Here is a 21,825-nt window from a genome sequence, read left to right as displayed (position 1 = left end):
AAATCACATGATTTGAATATTTGCTCGACATGGAACAGAAAATTGGCATGAGAAGAATTCGACACTGAATCAAGTTTTGGACACAACAGCAGCCCTCACAAATTTGATGTAGGCACATCTGTGTTGGTCAAAAGGGTGTGCTGCCTTCTCCTTTCTTCCCCAGATAAAAAGACTCTACATATGCATCCTTTCAACAAAAAAACAATAAGTTGCAAATTCTGTTCAGTAACCAACAATCTCTTTTGCTGCTTCAGCAATCACTGACCTTTTGAATACAAACGCTTCTGGATTGCTGAAAGCCAGGGAGGAGCTTTTTCCACCTTCTTTCTCATAGAAGCACCTGGGAGAAGTCAGAATTTGCTGTGAGAGAACTGGAGATTATCCTGAAATTTGGCTTTTTAAATTACAAATACAGTGAATTTGTAATTATAAAATTAAATGCAGGTGAACATTTGAGTGCTTCATTTGTGTGCACTACCAGTGCCAATTTGTGCCACAAATTGGCTTGTGGATATTAAATGAGGAGCACAATGTTTGGATACAAATCGTGTCATGAAATTAAACTTGCCCTCTGAAAATGTATCCCTACCAAAGATATAAATTTACAGGTCATAAAGATGTCACACATCTTTCAATTTTTGGAGTGTTCTCAAATTAGCTCACATTAAGAAAATATCATGCAGCCTAATGGTCTAAGATCTTGCTAGAACAAATGGCAATTAATATCCAATATCAATACATTTATCAATTACTACTTATCTGTATATCAATTATTAAATGTAAATAAAATAAATCTCTTAAAAATTGATTTCCCAGATGAGAGGAAAATCTAGTTAGCAAGCTGAGTGTGAAATTTACATGTAGTTCATGAAAAAGTGATTACTTACGGAATTAATTGATTTTAGAAATGAATCTGAGGATGTAAAATTATGGCATAAAAAGGAAATTAATCTGAAGATCTGTTTTATGTCCATGAGAAAGGTGTGTAGTTTTTCCTTCCATGCACAGCCAATCCCAGAAGCTGTGATCCACCAAGAAATCCCTACTTAAAGCCATATTCCCTATTACCCATCTTCATAACACTTAAACTCTTGCCCCTTTTTCATTCCCCTCATCACTGAACTGTTTGTCCACCACTGGGTTGTGTCCTGATTTGGTGTCAGCAATTCCTTTCTCAGTAGTCTTGATACTGAGATTTAGTTTTCAACCTGTCAAAACATCACTCAAAAATGCATCTTCTTACAGACACATTTCAGTGCTAGTGATGTTAGCCTTATCCCTTCATCTTTTTCTTGCAGTTTCTCTATGCCTCCCTTCCCGTTGCTCCTTACGTGCAAGATGTTCTTGCTGAATTCTATTCAGGCTGCTCCTAAATACGTGTTTCATCTGCCTCACCTATGAAAGCTGAAAGGACTAGGTGTAAGAGAATCTTCCAAATAAGCAAGTCCTTTACTGAATGCTCTCATAGACTTACTGTTCACCTTTGAAGCACCTAGCACAGTGCTATTTAGCTCAGAATTCCCAATGAGTTTCTAAGAGCTTTTCCACATCCTTAGAGCAGTTTAAGGAAAATATGAGCTTTGATGCTGGAAGACGATCCACAATGAACAACCTTGCAAGATCCGGGACTAACATTTTTGAGGTTTTCTCTGTACCACATTAATCCAAGACACTAGTGGGAACCTGAAAAGGATTTTTCTATCCTTGAAGAGTAAGGCTGCTAACCCTAGTCATCCTGTCCCATGTGCTGGTTTTGTCTGGGACAGAGTTAATTTTCTTCATACTAGCTAGTATGGGGCTATGTTTTGGATTTGTGCTGAAAACAGTGTTGATAATTCAGGGATGTTTTCGTTACTGCTGAGCAGTGCTTACCCAGAGCCGAGGGCTTTTCTGCTTCTCAGCAGGGAGGAGGCTGGGGGGGCACAAGGAGTTGGGGGGGGACCCAGCCAGGACAGCTGACCCCGACTGACCCAAGGGATATTCCAGACCATATGACGTCATGCTCAGCACATAAAGCGGGGGTAAGAAGAAAGAAAGGGGGAACATTCGGAGTGATGGCGTTTGTCTTCCCAAGTAATGGTTATGCGTGATGGATCCCTGCTGTCCTGGAGATGGCCTAACAGCTGCCTGCCCGTGGGAAGTGGGGAACGAATTCCTTGTTTTGCTTTGCTTGCGTGCATGGCTTTTGCTTTCCCTATTAAACTGTCTTTATCTCAACCCGTGAGTTTTCTCACTTTTACCCTTCTGATTCTCTCCCCCATCCCACCAGAGGGGAGCGAGCGAGTGGCTGTGGGGGGCTTAGTTGCCGTCCGGTGTTTAAACACAACATCCCAGCACTAACACTTAGGTATTGTATAAATTACAAGGTTTAATTTTGGAATAGGCGCCGCAGTCCTTTATCTGGCAATGAGGATCGCGGTAAAACTTGTCTCCTGCCTTCCTTCCAGAGCACCGCTGTCAATTCTGACAAAGCCACCTCCCCTTGCCGCCACACACTCCTGGAGCCCTCCTGGGTGCGAGGAAGTTGCTCTGTCCCCCCCGCCCAGGGCGGCCTCACAGCGAGGAGGGGTCCCATGCCCCCCCAGACCCCGGGAAGGCGGCACCTCACCCCCCGGGGCCGGCTCCCTCGCCCCGCCGCAGGCCGCCCCGGCCCGCCCCGCCGCCAGCCCCTCGCCCTGCCCCGTCGTCGTGGAGGCCAGAGAGGCCGGGCCTGAGGCAGCAAAGCGCTCGTTGATTGGCTGCGGGGCAGAGTCCAATCGGCGGGCGGGGTGTTCCGGCGGTGACAAGATGGCGGCCAGGTAAACAGGGCCGGGAGGGGAATCCCGGCGCCGGGGCCGTGGTGCGGGGAGGCGGGGGGGGTACGCGGGCAGGTCGGGCAGCGCCGTCGGGCTTGCGGGGGGCTGGAGGGGCGGGCGGTGCCGCCTGCCTTCCCCCGCCCTGGAAGGCTGGGAGCGGCGTTGCTCTCCTCGTCGCTTCGTCCGGAGCGGGCTGCCCTCGCTTCCCCGGCCTACCGCCTTCCGCGGGCGGGCTCTTCTCTCCCTCTCCCCCCCCTTCACCCTTTCCCCGGGGGCCGGCGGAGCTCGCCCGTGGCCGGCCTTGCCCGGGAGGCGGTTGCGCTGTCCCGGGAGGCGATGGCGTGGAAGGGTTGGACGCGCTCTCCCGGGGGGGACGGGACGGGACAGGAGGCGTTTGCTGCGGTATCGCCCTTCAACTGAAAGCAGCTATAAACAAATGCCGAGTGGCAAAACTTCAAAGAGCAAGGAAGGGGAATTAAAAAAAAAAAAGCTAATAGCTTCAACCTGTGTACTTAAATTCGCTACTTCTCTCTGAGATCGTAAGTATTAGAAGCTTTGTAATGTGCTTGTTTAAAGCATCTAGTGATAGTTACTTTTCTCAAGAGAAATTAAAATATTTCTGATGATGTGTTTTGCTGTTTCTGTTTCTCTCTTCTGCAGGCTAATTATGTTTTTATCTTGGAATGGGTGAGCTCACATAACTCTAGCGTCTTTGCAGTGACTTGAAGTGGCTTGGACTTGTTTAAACTGGAAGATGTGGAGCGGACTGTTACCTCCAGGACTGAATGAAAGTGATGCTGACTTAAGTTCTGATGATGGAGATGAGTCGTGTAGTTCCTTTTCAAAGGAAGATGCAAAAGGAGGTATTGAAAGGGCTCAGCTTTCTGAATTCCAAGAGAATGGACCTGAAAGTAATGCCATCAGTGAACCCATTGTGATATCAGTGGCAGATGGAGAAAACGAATCTCAGACGTGCCCTTCTGGAATTTCTTTAAATATGTGGAATGTGGGTATCATTACAGGTCTCCAAATGTCCAGGGCATAAATGCAACATACTTAAAAGTTGAATGGCTGATTTTTAAATTAAAATAACTCAGTGTTGAATATTTGATATACAAATCTGCAATGCAATAAAATATGATCAAAGTACAGTCATCGTAATATACCTTATATTGTTTCAAGTAGGGTGGACAGGAATTTAGATAGGAAGTGAATATAGCTTTTTTTTTTTTTCCCACTAGTGCAATGGTGATTGAAAGCACGGCAAGGAGGTGTTTGGCTAACTATACAGTTCCCTGAAGACTTGCATTTTCAGTAGCGTATGGGCTCAGATCTTCTTTGTAACTGCTTTCTGCAGCTAAGAAACTGTAACTGTTTCTGTAACTGCTTATACAGCTAAGTGTATCAGCTACTGTACTGGTGCTGCATATCTGTGAAGTAGAGGTGTACCCTTCTGCCTTCTATAGGGGTTAGTTGCAGGCATTCAGACTCATAGTTGCTTATAACCTCTTGATTTTCCTGTTGCATGTAAAGCCTGGAAAAAAAACCCCAATCTGTGTTTTAGGCTTTTGAGCCAAAATAAGAATTGGCAGAAACCATTGATCCATGTAGGTAGCCTGCTGTGCAAAGACTCTGCTATCAGTAATACTTGGACTACAAACTGCCAGCTAGGCAACAACAATACATTGAATAGCTCAGGAGTGCACAGCCAGCACAAGTGTATTCAGTGTCATGTCCCATGAGAAGACCATTGGGTTTGAATAGTTCTGGGATTTAAGGAGGGCAGAAAGTCAGAGAGAGGTGATGAAAGATTAGAGCTAATTCCAGTCTGACACCATCAAAGTTGGATGTTCTCAATGCATAAATTTTAATGTAATAGATATAACAAGGTACTGTGGATGAATAAGATTTTGGCACAACATTTCTCAGCACATTATGTAATTTTTTTTAAAATGGGGAAAAAATTTAAAAATACTGATTTGCTTTTTCTTAATCTTGTAGAAATTTGTGGAGCTTCAGAAGAAAAACCGTGAAATGAAGACCCAAGCAAATCAGGGAAACAAAAGCCGAAAAAGAAAGCGCCATAGAAAAGGTGTTTTATATAATTACAGAATTTATTTTCTCAAAAATGTATTCGTATCAAATACATTGGAAGTGCTGGTTGGTGAGAGGTTTTTTTGTTGGTTTTTTTTGTTTGGTTTTGGTGTTTTTACCAAGAATTGAATGCCTGAGTAAATGTACTCTAGCTATTATCTAGGATTTTATTTTTCCAGTTGTATACATCACTTGTAGGACTAGGTTGTAAATTGCTGCTTCAAGTAATACATTTGTCCACTTTTTAAAAAGAAGGTAGAACTTACTCAGTACTCTTTTATAATGGCTAAGTGTATTTCAGTAATTCTATAAAACATAGTTTTGTGTATTCTGGTTAGAATTTCTTCAAAGATATTGTAGGAGCTTCTTCGTATGAAAAGTCTTACAGCTGAGTGGTTTAAATCCGTGTGATCATTGGCTAAAAGTCCTAGTGTGTCAATCTTTCAAAGGAAATGTGACCAATTGGAGTTCTGTTAACTTCATTGGATGCTGTAGGGTATTACTGTGTAATGTTGGATTTTATTTTCTTTTTTCCCCTAGAAAAACAGAAAAAGAACGATGAAGTGACTAAGAGGTATAATCAGGTCAATGTGATTATCTGAGGTCTGTTTTTAATATGACGCAAAACCTGTAAAAAGCTTGACTGCATGCATGGCTAAAGCCTAGCTTTGAACATCATGTAAAATATCTGCTGAAGTTGTTCAGTGTCTCTGTCGGACAGGCTGAATTTGATTCCAGTGATTGCTTGATGGAGTTTATTGCTTGATTTTAAAAATATCACAACGTATTATTTAATGTAACTTAAAATGGACTTAATGTTACTCCTAATGATGTTTTGCATGGAATTGCGTACAAGCTTGCTTTCAAGATTGTGGCATTATGCTTACACAGGGGAAGGAATAACTAATTTCACTTCCATTAAAAACTGTGAATGGCTGAAAAGACCATGTCTGCCAAATGGAAGCATTTTTAGTGTTGAAAAGAATATTACAGGTTGTGGAAAGGGAACTGGTTATATTAATAACTTTTTGTTGTTGTTGTTTGTTGTAGTCAACAGTTGGCAAATGAAGACAAATGGAAAGAACTTACACAATACTTTGGAATCAATGATAGATTTGAATCACCTGTGGATAGCAAGGCTCCACAAAAGGTGACTGTTGATACAAAACAATGTCAGCTTCTACTTGGCAGTAAAAGACCTCAGCCTTAACTGAGATAGGAATAAAACTGAGACTATTTGAAAGTGAGTAAATGATCAAGTCACTCTGAGGAAGGATAATTTTGTGCACATTTTTAATTCATTTCCTTTTAGATACAACGTGAATCGTACTTGGATTGAAAGGTTTATGTGCTTTTTTTCGAGACAGTGTCCATGCTTGTTTCCTGTCTGGTTTTTGGTTTCTGTTATCATGAGACAGAAGACCTCATATGCATTGTTTGACTTTTTTTTTTTTCTCCCCTTTTGTTTTTTTAGTCATGTTCTAACTTCAAACTGTGTCAAACCCTTTAGTTGACACCAGTGGTTATAGGAATTAGAGAACCAAACCTACCATACAGTTTTACTGGACTTATAACACATTCTGTTCATAAATATTATTGTGTAACCAGTCATATTTGAAATAACTGGTACAACATGATGGACAAGTTAAGAAACTCATTATATTGTGAGTTCCTCGTAGCACCGTTTGTCCTGTACTTTTCCTGGTAAAGGCCTGTATAAGTTCTATGACATCAAATGATCTATTAGCTGCCTTTATGGTAAATTTTGTATTTTTCATTTGCTTGAAGTAAGTTTCTGCATGCAAATCATGAGACATTGTCAATTCTGAGTTCTTACTTTTGGTGGGTATTTAGTTGTCATTAAATTGCTCAGGATAGATCTGGAATGAGGTCCAAAGTGTTAAAATGCAGATGCTTTCCACAAGTTTAGAGAGTTTATCAGTCAGGGAACTTATGTCTCATTAATTTCAGAAGAGACATGTAACAATTTGCTATCACTGCAACTTCCAGCTGTGCACTTCTTTTTTTTCTCTTTTTTTCCCAACTTTCACCTGAATAATTCAAGTGCAGTATTTGCAGATCACTGTTTCTCAAGAATTGTTTCCTTTTTTGCTTTTATCTTTTAAAAAAGTGTATGTTACGAAACTGTCAAATGGGTTTTCTTTAGCATCACTAATATTTAAAAGCAGTGAGGCTGTAAATTGTCTTTTGTTATGAGAGTGATTTTTGTGTGAAATTCTGAAGTCAGTGCCTACTGCTGTGCTACCTTTCTGTATTCCTTCAGAAGTTTCCAACTATAATTTCCAGTAAACATTTACTTTTTATGGTTACATTATTTGTAAATGTTGTCATTAAACAAGTTATGTTACATTGATCATGAAGGTTATTTTTTTACTTTCAGAGGTTAAATTCTGAAGCTTTTTCATTGTTTTCCATAGGACTGCTAGAATTTTTAATTTATTAGCATAGTGGAGTGGCACTATGCCAGAACTCAGGTTTTGGATAAAGATAAGATCTTAGAACTGTAACGATACAGTAGTAATTGCCATTCTTCATGTTACCTGACACATATATTTCACATTTTGTTTAGAAAGCTCCAGGGATGGAAGAGATAAGCCAGATCTTCAGATGAAATTTTATTGTGACAGGCATAAACTAGTCCGTGTAATTTTTTTAACCTACAGTATTATCCTGCATGTAAGGTGGAACTAATGCAATGATTTGTGCTCAGACAGCCTTTCAGTGAATTCTTAATTATACTGTCCATTACAATACATAGACAAAGTGATTTGTGTTACATAGAAATTACAGGTTTATGCAGTGTCTTGAAGAATTTTATGAAAGAAGTATTTTTAGAAAGGAGATGCTCCCTTTAAACGTGTTATTTCTTTATTTGTCCTAAAAATATTTGCTTTTCTTTTTCTAGTCTGGCCTTGAACTTAGCATAGAGAAGTCTGTGGCTGAAGGTGACATTGATAAGGCTGAGGAGCTGAGTGATAGATTAGCCATTCGTGAGGTAAGTGCGCTATTAACAAAAGCTCTGAGGAAGCATTTAGTTTTGTACACCTGTACAAAAAGTGTCATAACTAAAATAGCATTGAGGATTGTTTGGGGTATCTTTCCTGTTTCCTAAGCAGATTTCTGTCAGTACTTGAAGGATTTTGCTGCTGATCTAGTAATGCTTGGACAGCTGTAGCTATGGATAAGAATTGAAAATAGAACCGTGAATGATCTCAAGTAACTGTGCTTTAAAGCCTTCATGCCAACTCCACAAGTCAGAAGAGTTGGCAACTATTCATCTATATTGAGCTTTTGGTTGTTCTGTATGTTGCAAGCCAAGAAAACAGGAGTAGGATGTTCCCTTCCAGTGAGTTCCCTGTGCCTCAGATTTTTCTTTGCATTCCCTCCCCAATAAGCTTGGGAGGCGTGAAGAAAGGTAGTGATTTAGCAAGTTTAGAGCAAGACATGCCCAAATAAGGACAGATAACACTCAAACTTGTGCATCAGTGCTTTCTTCCTGCGTATTCATGTGGTTGGGAGTTGATGGCTGGAAGAATTCTGAAGAAGAAGAGTGAGAGTAGGTAGATGTCAAACATACTGCTGTAGCCTTAGAATGATGTTTATAGAATGAACAGATTTTTTTTTCTTCCTTTTCATCATTGTTAGATTTTTTTGTTTTGAGATATGCATTTATATACTAGGTGAGAGAAACTCCATTTTTTCAAGATGTTGTCTTGTTAGTTGGTTTGTCTGGGTAATTTTATGAAGGCTATGCTGCTCTTTCCTACAAAAAGTGGACCCTTTAAATTTGTATGTAGTGCTGAATGAATACTTAAACTGGTGAGGAATCTACCAGATACCTCTGGTAATTGCAACTTCATATGAAAAATAGTTAAATTGGTGCACGTATGGTAGGTGGTAGCAGCTGAAGTACATAATTGAAGTCCATGAAGGCTGTTGTGCCCACTGCTATTTGTGTGCAGGGGAGAAAATGCAAAGAAAGAAAATTAGGTTAAAAAGATAGTTGGAATAGTTTTGAAGCCACGTCATAAAAAAAAATAACTAAGTACTATTTGAGGTGAGTGGAGTAGCTATAATTTTTAAGAAGTCTGATTTAGAATATTTGTAATTTAAATTATATAAATTTATATTGGAAATTAATTATATATTTTTTGCTTTCATTATTCTATCTTGCATACTCTTCTATCTTCATGGAGTTAATGGAAATTTTCTGTCCACTGTATGTACTAGCAAAATTCAGAGGTATTAGAAAAGCATTAAAGACAAATTGTGAATGCTTCTCATTCTCATACAAATATTTAAAATGTTTCCTAAGTACAGGGTTTCAATCTAAGCTTTAATGTAAAATTATAGATTTAGATCTGTTTAATACAATATTGTGATGGCTTTAAAGACGGATGGCTTTTGAAATGGGAAATATAGTTCTTGAGGTTCCCTAAATAAGGTTAGGTAAAACCGCTCCTCAGTGCGTGTACTTATACAGTTGTCAAACTCCTACATTTAGTCACTCAGGGCAGTTTCTAATGACTAGACTCTTACCTGCTTTTTTACCAGTGATCACAAAACTTCAATCTATAAAGATAACAGCTATTGACAGTGATAGGAATGTGTCCTAATGTTCCCTTTAAGTCTGACCAGCTTCTCACTGTGATACTGTTATATTACCTTTCATGTCTACAATATGAAAAACACTTGCTGTTCTCCTTCGCAAATGTCATTATCCCATCTGCTCTAAAGTGGTTAGAGTATCATAATCAATAAAACATACTGAGGTTCTAGTGCAAATTGTTTGACTATAAAAACAAATTAATGTAAGAAGTTTTAAGGTTTTGTAATATTTATGATAAACTGTTATCTGATTTCAGTAGCCATGGGATTGTACAACATCTAGCATATCCCAGGTGCTACAGCAATGTATTATTATTTGTGGAACATTAGCTCCAAATTGTTGACTTTCAAATATTAGCATGTTGTAATTCTGAAAACAAAATGCTTGAAACATTATTAGTATTCACAGCCTTGACTTGGTTTTGGTTAAGTGGGTTTATCTGAATAAATAGTATGTTGAAAGAAGGAAAACTCAAATGACTGGCTTGATCTCACGAGGACTTCTGTCGAGGCAGAATCCATGTGAATTCACTGGGGTTCTCTATTGTTGTGAAGATGTGCTACATAACCCACTGCAAGATTCATTTTTCTTTGTGGTTTTAGGAAGCTGTATTTTTTTAATGGATCTTTTAAAATACTTTTTATTCTAAAGAAATCATTCTAACAGTGACTAATTCTGATTCAGTGAAGAACTTTAGAATTTGATTATGGAAGAGGTTGATTAAAAAAACTATTGTTTTGTATATAAGTACAATTAATAAAATACTGCTTTCATATTGTATAGTATTGACTCAATTGCTACTTTCCTTCTCTTTGCAATTTGAAGAAATGCCCCTTTTAAAACTCATTCTACATAATACTTCTTAGAAGTGAGTTAATTTTTGAAGTATGTGGCTATTTGTATCCTTCTAACTTCCAAATGCAACACAACACTGTAAGGAAGTCAGGCATGGAACTATACTATGAGTGTATTGAAATACACCACTTCTGAAGTCTAGAGAAATAAGTCGATGAATTACTGTTCTTTTATCTCAACTTCATCTTTTTACGTATAGTTTTCATTTTTCTTGAGCAGTGTTGCAGGGTTGGGGGGCAGGAAGTATATGAGAAACAGCTGCCTTCTGTTTGGGGTACAGCCCCCCTTGCAGCCATGTGAAGAATGTTCTATGGGTAGGTGTTCTTTTTGAAATCAGGTGTATGGGGTTTTAATCGGCACCATTTTCTTTTGCAAGAAGCAGTGACTGGAACCTGCTGATAAAGCTTTTGCTTTGAGGCACAGATCCCAGAGTTCTTAAAGCCGTTTCCTGCCTTAATAAGTGAAACTAATTTTTGATGTATAACATTTATAAGCCTGTGAAACTGATAGGGCAGCTTCAGTATTTAGAAAAATGAAGCCAAAAATAAACAGATGATGAGAATAGGCAGTAAAAACATGTCCTAAAAAGCAAAGGAATGCCAAAGTGATGCTGTCAATGTGCTACCGTTATGACACAGTGAGAAAAGGTTTTTAAAAATCAGATTCCTTTAAAATCAGTGATGATTTAGGCAATATGCATAATCTAGCAGCTGTGAGTGGATCACTGAAATTTACATCCTAAAAGCCTAAATGATACTGCTTCAAGGTTTTGGGTCTTTTGGTTTCCACGTGGTACTTGTTGCAGGTTCTTTAAGGCAAATGTTGTATTGCTGTAAAGGAGGCTTTGGGCAATATATTATTTGTTGCTTTCTTCTGCTTTGACAAATATGTACAAATGCTGATCTTAAAACTCCCTAATCCAGTAGCATTTGACGTTTTAGACTGAGGGAAGTTAGAACTTGGATACCTTATGCATGAGGCTCTGTATTTATGAGTGTCTGTATATGTGGATTCGTATGTAGCTTTTGAGACTAGCTAAAAATGTGTTACCCCCTTTTTTTTATTGGCAGTTGCATTTCTATTAAAAAAAAAAATGAAGCGTACTTATGTGGTGATGATATTCAGTCTAATCTCTTGGCAAACCTCACTACAAAGTATTACCCCTTGTCTCTTGTCATCCTAGTTTGTGGACTAGCAAAGTGATTGTAGTGAGTTTGGGAGTTATCAGGGTAGCAGATCTCTAACTGTAGCATCCCTGGCCATCCTCACAGCATGTTCTCTTGTGGGGTGTTCTGCTTCACTAAGGGTTCTAGTGGTACTGAAATTCTTGATTGCATTATTTTATATATGAGTGAAATTCTTCCTGAAAGAATATGGGCATGTCTATATTTTACAGAAAAATTTAGGCCATCAATAACTGCTTCTTTAGCTAGACTGCTTGTAGAACCCAGTCTAGATTGAGCATCTAAGTCCTGTGATGCAGTTACAGTATACAAGATCAGCACTCCTTTGATATATGTGTTGAGCATCAACATAATGCAGGTGGGTCATACGGCTTAATCTTAATTGACTATGGATTCTTAAACACACTGTTGGACTCCATTATTTGATACATACAACATAGTATTATTAATATTAAATAACTAGCAATTCATTGCAGTGTGCATGGTGTAATATGCACAGTTAAGGTTTATTATTGTAATCCAGTTGCCATCTTTGTTGTAACATTCTAGGGCTTTCAGCATTGGCAGAGTCCTTCATGTGTTAAAGTTCTGCTTTTCAAACGTAGGATGGCATACCTAAAGCTGTTGTTTGAACACTACATTTAATGATGACTTGTTTAACTTGAGAGGTACCAGTAGAGGTGTTAATATTAATGTAGGACTTACCCCCAAAATTCTGAACGTTTTAGAAGGAAAGTTGTTGAGAGAGTGAAGTAAATGTGGACACTTAGCTGGGCTGAGATAAAATGGTTTTCCTGGTGATGCTCTAGGATAGTTGAGATTTAATGGTAGCAGGTACTTGGATAAGTAGCTCTGAACAGACACTTGGAATTATGTCAACTCTTCTAACGCTTTTGAAAAACCTTTTGGAATAGTATCTTGAAATGTACTTTAATTGTTCCTACTGTGTTTGTGGGAATCTGCCTAGATTTTTTTTTTTTGAGGAATAAATGTTGATAAATTAAAGCACTGTGACTGTGCGTAGTTGGAGGTGTTTATCCTTATGAGTAAGGATGGTATGTGGAGATGTCTGGTAATTTCACTTTGCTGTAAATCAGTTTCAATTTGGAATGATGCTTGTAAAAGTTCTTTTCCTAATTAAACCAAATAATTTTAAAAGATTTCCCCCACCACACCTAATATATAAACCTGAAAATATTTTCCAGACTTTTTTTCCCCTAGAGAAAGAACTTTTAGTAGTGCTGTTGTACTCAAATCATTGTGTGGTGTCTCAAGAAGCAGAATGCAGATTTCTTGTGGCTCTAGTATTCTGAGAACTAATCTGGCTAAACCTCAAACTCTTGTGTTTGCTTGCGGTTTTTGTGTTAACTACCTGGTAGGTAGGTGCCACGTTGTCTAAGAGCACATTAGCCTGAGGACTTGAACACAATAAAATAATCTTGACCATATTAGACTTAGCTGTCAAAAGGAACTTTTAAAATATTTTGTAATTTAGTGTGCTAAATTACTGGAGTAGTTGTCAGTCTCTAAATAGGCTTTTTGACAGCACTGTTCCCAAGTCCTTAGCTTAGTGGCTTCTGGCATTTTGGTTGAAAGATTTTTAAAAAGCTGCAATTTATAGGGAGACTATGGTATTGTAATCAAGCTTAAATGAAAGATCTACATCATAATTGACGCAATTAATTGGCTAGTCACTGGGATATCATTCTTGTGTCACAGCAAGATCAGTCCTGCTGTCGTCAAAATTTGTTGCATCAGTTTTGACCATTTTCTCATGATGAAATTAGTATCTGTTGTCTGTAAGTAGCTTCTAGTCATATAATTTGGAATGGGAAGTACAGGAGCAAAGTTGTATGTCATAATCATTGAGAACCATTCTGGAAGCTGCTTTCCATTTGAAAATTTGGGTAGGGTATGATTGATCATGAGGTCACACACACATTACTGTTTCAGATGGACAAGTTATAGTGCTTGATGCTCTTCTATTGGTAAAATAAAATTTCTAAATTCTGTGCAATGTTCACAATTTATCATAGTGCTTTTACGTACCTGAAGAGATTGATGCAATTTTACATGGAATGTAACCAAGCACCAATTAACTTGGAAGTCTTGCCTGTTGAAGGACTCAGGGGGAGCGAAAAAAAAGAGTAGTTTCTTTTTTATCTCTGAAGGATTTTCTTTCTAACACTTAGCAGAGGTGCTTCCAAATATCTCTCTTCGCTGAGGTTGTTTTCTTTTAACCTTTGGAACATGGCAGGGTTATCACCTAGAATTACATTCTTATGCTCCCTTAATTATGTATATCTTTTCTTTAACAAACCTTAAAAAAAGATTTCAGATGTTACAAGTCTAATTAAAGAGACAGACAAAGCACAGTTTATACTGTAGATTTTTTCTGCAGTTCAATTAATCAGCATGTTTTCTCTTTTAATTAAAACCATTTTAGTAAATTAAAGCCCACAGCAAAACACATATATAATTTGTTTGTAATTAGCTCTTAATTGGTGGTAGTTGAAGCTTAGCACCCTTGGTTTCTTTCTTCATGATTGCCATTTTATTAGCAGCCAGTCATTAATTAATCTTTTTTTCTAATTAGCTTATAAAACTGTTGATGGCACATTATTGTAAATGTGATTTTAAGTTCAAAGCTTGTTAATAAGCTTTCTTACTTAGAAGAACAGAGATAAAGAAATTGCTGAAAACAGTACTACAGTTCTTTTTTTAAAACTGCCTTTCTTATAAGGGGGCTGTGTAAAGCATCTAACAGCTTATAGTTAATTTTTTAATGCTGTGTTTTCTCATGAATGGAAGAAGTTACTTGCATTTAAATGTTTAAATCTAGCAAAGAGCTTAATATTAGAACAGTTTACTGTCCTTGCTCCACTACTGTGTCATCCAAATATAATTTGATGTTGTAATACACAGCATAAAAATACAACAAAGGTATTACAAAGTATTTTACAGTGGAAGTTGAGCACATCATTGAAAGGGGACAATTTTCACTGCAAAATCCACTCAGTATTCTTGTTTGCTTTATATATTTTATATACGTCAGCAATGGATAACATTCCATAACATAAAAGGAGAAAATCATTGCTAAAGGCAAGCCTGAAATAACTAGATTCATATTTGATGAGAAACTGTAACACTGTATTAAAAGGCTGTTTGGCTTCTCTGGTATGATCATAGGATATTTCAGGACCTGTTTGAATATAGATGTTTTGTTAGAGCTTCTGTAGGTTTAGCATCTTGTATGTCATACCTAAATATTTCTGGGGCAGTTCTTGAAACTGTTTTCTCATGACTTGCATCATTCAGTGTTTACATTGCACGGTCTTATCTTAATGAAAAGTCTTTGTTTTATGATATTAAATGTTAAATGTCTTGTTTTTCAAGGAAGTTTTCTGGAAGTTACAGTAGATTCTGTTGCAACTTAATAAAAATATTTACTCTTCTGCCTGAACTTTACATACTATTTCAACTTCAGCCATTTCTTTGCTTGTTTTAAAAGTGTTTTATGATGCTGTGCAAGAAACACTAGAAAGGGATAGCTGACAAGGAAAAAATTAAAAATTGGATAAAAAGTAAATGAATAATGTCATATTACTAAAAAGATGAGAGGCTAATTTGTGCCGACTTTTTGCTAATTTTGTTCAAGCCTCAAAATGAGGAGCTGTCACCCGTTCTGTGTAGCACTGATGACAGTGCCAATGATCCATGAAATAAGCTGCCGCTGGCTTTGTTCTGATAAGAATGAACAAATCTGCACAATGTACGGCTCCCAGAATCTCATTTTCATACTTGCATGCAGGCTAAAAGAAATAAGCTGTTTGCAGGCTTGATTAATCAGACATTTGAGGGTTTTTTGTCTCTTTGATCTCTTTCGTCTCCTAGGTAACTTGCTTGACATTAATGTTGAGCTTGAGTAAAGACAATCAGGAATTGTAGACCAAACTGATATAAAAATTAAAGACCTTAACACTTTAAGTACTCCAGTAATGGTTCCGCTTTACTTCAGAAAACATCTGTTTTCATTTAATTAAAGAACAAAAGAGAATGGCATAAATATTTTTCATAGAGACCTGTTATTCCATAAAAAGTTAAAGTATGATAATTGGTATTTTTAAATAAATGCCTTGAAACTGTTCAAAAAGAAGCAAAGCTTCAGAAATTTGTTACAAGGTAACAATTTCAGATGAGTAGAAAATTTATGAAAAATAGTGGAGAAGGAATTTTCATTTATGCTATGTTAAACATCTAAAGTAAGATATTTTGACATGATTATTGGTCAACTTCAAAATGGAAAGATCTTTGCCCTGTAGAAACTAAGTTGTTTTTTAAGTTTGTCTTAAAAATATATATATATATTGTGTTACAAGGATGAACCATTATATCGGCTTTACTACCCAATATGATTTACACACTTTAAACCTGTAAAATTGAAAGGAATTTAAAAAAAAAATGTCGCAGTGCGTTTGCTTGAGGTTATGCAGACGCTTTTACAAATCTTCCAAGTGGCTGTAAAGATGAATGCCTCAAGGGTCTAGCCAGGGCCCTGCTTTTCCAACCAGCTAAAGCCCTTATCTTAAATCCAAGCAAAGTACCATTAATCTTTTTGAAAGACCTTTTATGGCTTTTAATATATCCCAAATTAGAACATTTTACACCCTTGGTTCCTGAAATATGGTGATAAAAAGCCTTTAGAGCTTAATTTTCCTTACTGCGTGCTCTGACCAATTTGCAGTTCTTTGTGATAATGTTTAGACACCTTAATTAAAATGCAGCAAAATATTGGATGTTCTATATGGAAAATGCTGATACTTTGACTACACAAGAAATTGTTGTATATATTTTTATTCATGCTTTCTTACTTCTTTTAAGATTGTATTTTATTGAGTTATCTGATGACCTGAAATGTTGTGGGTTTTTTTTGGGGTGGTTTTTTTTTTTTTATGTAAAACCCATCGACCAAGCTTTTATGGATTTCTTTGAGCGGGGGGGAGTGAAGATGTATGTCTAGGTGTGGGTGGGAGCAGAAGATATTTAATCTGACTAAAATGTTTGTGTGTGTTTATATGTGACATATTTGTTTTTATTGAAAATTTGACTATGTAGCCTAGAAATGATAACATTAATACTTCAAATTGTTTCTCTTTTTACTTCCACAAACACTACAGAGGATCTTATTATCCCATTTTTGCCATACTTCTCAAAGATGGAAGAACTCGTTCTGAGAACTCATTCTGTCTTCCAAGAAATACAGATCAAAAGATCTTTCTGCAGCACTTGTGTAGACCTCACTTGTATATATTTGTATGTGTCTAAGTGTTCAATAGGCCACTAGAATGTATTTTAAGGAGATGCTGTTATTCATCAGAAAGTAAGAGTTAATTTTCAAATATTTTAGGAGGTAAAATACATTTCAAAAATGAAGGCATGGTTCTGCTGATTGACTGACTTCAGCCATCAGATTGCTCTATTTTTTAAGCTAATAATTAAGCCCATTTCAATTAAAGTAAACATTTTTTTGCATATTGTAGGTGAGTTTTCTGAAGCATTTTTCTACTGCAAGTATATTAAAGTTAATAGCTGCCCTTAAATATTAAGTGACAATGCAAATAAGAGAATGTTATGTTCCAATCTTTGACTTGAGATTTGGCAGTTCAGATGTTGGCACTGAATTACTGATTATATAAAATGTTAATGCTTGGGAAAAATGATGTAGCTAGTAATATAAAAGTTTTGAAATGTCTGGTCACTTGAATTATTTTGTGCATCAAGATGATTCCATCGGTGCATATTTATGACCTTATAACATGTGCAAATAGTAGATGAAAAACTTGTTTAGCATTATTTATTTTGCACACTTTCCTTTTAAAATACTATGCTTACCTCTCAACTGTTTGTGTTGCCAGTGTTGGAGCCTCAAACAAAGCACAAACTGATGTTCTTACTGCCTGCATGCATGTAGACTCTCAAAGCCTTCTGCAGAAAGGCTACTTTCTTGAATCTTGAACCCTGAAAGGACTGTAAGGTAGAATGGCTTGTTTTGTTTTGCTTTGCTTTGCTAAGAAATCATCAGGGTATCAACCTACCTACAGGGTACGCGTTTGATGGGAGTGTTGTAGAAGATGTCAGTGCATTTACACCTGAAGATGCGTTCTTGAGTTCTGTCTCATCTTATCTGGATAAAACATCTCTCAGAGTAAATAAGAATTGCCTATATAGATGCTGCAGATCATTGAAGTGTGTTAACATTAATAATGGAACTCTAACCAAAGTGTTAAGTAGTGTTCTTTTCACTTGGGTCTCCCATGACGTTTTGGGGAGACTTAGAATATGGAGTCAGAAACGTGTTACCTAACTTCAGTAGGTTTTGGAATGCATAGGAAAAAAACCTGTTTGTCCACATCAGTTTGTAGTAGTTTTGGCTAAATGAATTGCTTGTTTGTCTTGGAGAAAAGCGTTGACTTTTGAGACCAAGTTCTTCCATAATTCTTAATTTAGTTGCAGATAACGTCAAGTCATGACAGCAATCACAAAATGTAACTACAATGAACAAGTTATGAATGTTGATTAAGGAAAATAATCTGGTCATAGTTCATAATACCTTCTTCTATCCTTTTTGCTTTATTCTTCCCCCCCCCCTTGACATTCACTAAAGTGAACTTAATTCTCACAGTGTAAGTTTATGGAAGTAAAGTAGTATTCACCTACAGCCTATTACGACCTTATTTGAAAAGCGTGCATATTATCACACTAATAATCTAAAAGCTAGTAATGTGAAGACTAAATGCCAGATGGGCTCTAAGGACACTGCTTCATTTACTTTCTGGACAGACTGATTAAAACATGGGTACTGGTACTACTGGAAAGTGTGTGGTAGTAGCAGTTCTTCCTGTATAAAACTGTCTTTTTGGGTGGTTTTCATATTGGTAAGACCTGATACTATTGTGTTAGCACAGCTGAGGTCACAGACTGGTTTTAATAACGGAGACTGCATGTGTGTCTGTATGTATGTCTATATATTTATTTAAAAACCAACCAAACAAAAGGATCTAGTGGGCTACTGCCCTTTGCTTTTATTCTTGAAAATGAAGGATTTGGTGAAAAGGATTGCTTGCCCCAGGACCCCACTCCTTTGTGTTTCTCTCAAGAGACATTCTTGCTCGTCCGATCTAATAGTACAGCATCAGCCTAATATTTGAAAGATACTGTAATATCTATTGGCTTTTGAGAAACAATATCAGGTCAAGTAATTTGTGAGGCTTAAATTTCATATGAGCTATTTGCATCTATTCAGTTTTCCTTTGTTCCTTTTTATGTCTTAGCTTGGTGTGAAAATTGCCAAAGCTGCTGCTTGCCGCAACTTTGTAAAAGCCAAGCAAGAAGCGGAGGCTGCCCAAGAAGCTCGAAAGAAAAAGAAGCTTGCTTGGGGGTAAGTCATTTGAGTATGGAATTAAACATTTGTGGTCTCATTGGCAGTAAGTGTATACAGTACAATCATGGTTAAATGTTTTCTTATTTGAAATCGGCTTGTGCTAATCTTATTTGTTTAGTTTAACCTTGTTGGGTTTTGGGGGTTTTTTTGTGTTTTTTTTTTTAGCAGTGTATCAGACTTAAGTACAGAGACTTTACCAGAATTAATGTATTGGTTATATGGCTACATATGCCTTTATGTCTTTATTACAGTATTAAAAATACGTTTTTATTTTTGTTGTTATTAAGAATAGTATGGTTAATACCCGAAACACATATGCTTATGATTCCTAATGTGTTTTTTGTGCTGTATTTCAGATTTGAAGCCAAGAAAAGATGGGAAACAAAAAGCAACATGGGATACATGTAATCCACCCTGTTTTCCTCAGAAGTCAAATACCTGTTGTTACCTGAAGAATCTTTATGCGTGACTTCTTAAATCTAAACACAAAAAAAAACCCAAAACAAAACCCAACACATGAAATTCCTTGTGTTCTTCTTAATGCTGTTAGACTGCAGTATCTTGGTGTGGTGCTCTGCTACAGTGTAGCAAAAATACTATCTAAATATCAATACTATGTTAAATATAGTATTTTTCTCCAAAAGATGAAAATCTAAGATAATGCATTGCAGAATGCATTTGGAGTCTAGTGGAGAACTCTCTGAAGTTGGAATAAAATACTCAGTCCAAATGTGTTCTGTGCTGCACTGCAGTTAAAATGCGTGGGTGTAAGGAGAGGGTTAAGTTTTCCTGCTGAGGTTATACAGACTTAATGCAGTAAGTACTACTTTTCTGATTGCTTGAAAGTTTGGGGGGGCACTAAATAAAGCAAAGCAAAATCACTCTACCTGTTTAAAACTGTTATTATTTATGCATTTATGGGCTTAGTAAATATAAACAGAAAAAAAATGGCTGAGAGCCCATTCTCCCTCTCCTGGGAGGATCTGGTACTATTCATCATGTCCTGGTGCCATGTTCTTCAGAATATTTAAAATTCCCATTTTCCTTTCCTTTCTAAGAACTCAGGTTTTAAAAGTCCCAGTTTCTTTGAACAGATAAAGTATAGAAATATGTATCTTGAAAAATACCTGAAATATGTTATGTTGTGCAGTTAGCTGCACCCAAGAAACAAATGCAGATTTTACTACAAGTCAAATGTTCTACAGATCAATTAGGATTTGAATGTTTATGTTATAAGATTATAACACGAATTGATGATAATATTTCTTCAAAATTGTTCTCAGTGAAAAGTAAGGACACAATCAGAACTAATAACTTTTCTCCCTGAAGCTCTTGCATATATGTTTAGTCACCACAATGCCTGAATTGAATTGGTAATGTAAATGTCAGTTATTGTTAACCAAGATTAATATGTTTCAGGCCAAAGGTATGGTATTAGCGTAATGGTGATTTACTATGTAAGTACTTGAGGCTAAAACAACTTGCCAACAAATAGCAATTTGAAGTTTTACGGCACCAATTCGAAGAGTTTAGGTTTGCAGTCCAACATGGAATAGTGCATTTTTGTTCATTAGCCCTCGGGATGTTTGATTCTTTTTCTTTCCTAGCAGAACATCGTATTTCTTTCACAAAGATGAGAGTTTGCAATATGGTAATCTTCAGTTAGCTGTAATTAGTTATGATGACAGAGTTGAATACAATTGCCAGGATTGTAAATTGGGGGCTAAACAGGTTTCTGCAGTATAACATCATAAATCTCACACTATGGTTTACAAACTACATTAGCTTTAGAAACTTTGTTGTGGGAGGAAGCAAGTGATATCTCTTAGTAAAGTGATTATAAAGGTAAATTGCATGTTTACTTGCATAAACAAAGAGATTACACCATGAACCTTCATCAAGATTTTTCTCAGTTCCAAATGTTCCTGTCCAAAGCTTAGAGGCGCTCTGTCTGTAGTTTCTGTTGTTATTTTTTTACGCAACTGGCAGATGAGTGTTAGATACAGTTGACCTTTCTGCTTGTTACATACTGAAAAGCAGATGCTGATAATTTTGTCCTGAAAACATCAGGAGTATTCCATTAAACATTTAAAAGTAGCGTATATTAAATGTTGTATGTTTTCTTATAATAGTTGTTCTTAATAGTAACAGTATTTATTGGTCAAATAAAGGTCTTGATCTAATTGTAAGGATCAGTGCTGTTTGATATGAAAATGTGCTTTAAAAGAAATCCAAACCTTCAAAAAACAGCTATTTTCTGAGAACTTGCCACATGATATTTGTCACAGCAGTGCATACCCAGCCACCTGTAGTATTTTTCTCTTAAAATAACCAATTAGTTTCATGTTAGGCCATTAATAATGTAACTGTTTAGGAAGTATACAGAATATTTGCATTGGGTTACTTGGGTGATGAATTTAAAAATCACATACCAATTATTTTGATCTACCTAAAGTATTCGCTTAGAATATTAGTTAATTCCCAGAATTATACCATGTTAAAAAAAATGCTGATTACCAGGGAAAATACAAAAGCCTAATACAGCTTTACAGAGATCATCTAAATACATAATAAATGAATCCATAACTGTACCTTTAATAAACATCCTCCTAAATTGCTGCTCTGATTCTAAGATGTCTTGCATTCCTGATGCTTTTTTTTGTAGTTTTGTTCTGTGCTGTGAATTTTGGCCAAACAAGTAAAACTGTGTTCTGAGATTTAACTTTTCCTGTTTTTTAACAGTTAGAACAATCCAAATGCTTGTTTCAGTTAACTGAAACCTTTTTAATCAGCTTAAATATATAATCTCTTACACTGAACTAAATT

General features: G+C 36.7%; 1 protein-coding gene across 3 annotated transcripts; it reads left to right on the top strand.

The window, feature by feature from the left end:
• The first annotated feature begins 2,664 nt into the window (after window positions 1-2,664).
• Window positions 2,665-21,618, top strand: FAM204A (family with sequence similarity 204 member A). Of its 3 annotated transcripts, none has more exons than XM_069797080.1 (8): window positions 2,665-2,798; window positions 3,456-3,801; window positions 4,797-4,887; window positions 5,430-5,463; window positions 5,940-6,039; window positions 7,816-7,905; window positions 18,890-18,996; window positions 19,356-21,618. In XM_069797080.1, the coding sequence occupies exons 2-8, from the start codon at window positions 3,550-3,552 to the stop codon at window positions 19,405-19,407; spliced, it is 726 nt and encodes a 241-aa protein (XP_069653181.1). In that variant the 5' UTR covers window positions 2,665-2,798; window positions 3,456-3,549; the 3' UTR covers window positions 19,408-21,618. The 3 variants fall into 3 exon arrangements, with proteins under 3 accessions (XP_069653181.1, XP_069653182.1, XP_069653183.1); XM_069797081.1 differs by having other exon boundaries at window positions 2,696-2,798; window positions 3,514-3,801; XM_069797082.1 differs by lacking the exon at window positions 2,665-2,798 and adding an exon at window positions 3,170-3,334 and having other exon boundaries at window positions 3,514-3,801.
• Window positions 21,619-21,825: the final 207 nt, after the last annotated feature.

This window comes from Haliaeetus albicilla, chromosome 11 (assembly GCF_947461875.1).
Source record: "Haliaeetus albicilla chromosome 11, bHalAlb1.1, whole genome shotgun sequence".
NCBI lineage: Eukaryota > Metazoa > Chordata > Aves > Accipitriformes > Accipitridae > Haliaeetus > Haliaeetus albicilla.
This window is presented reverse-complemented; position numbering and strand designations above follow the sequence as displayed.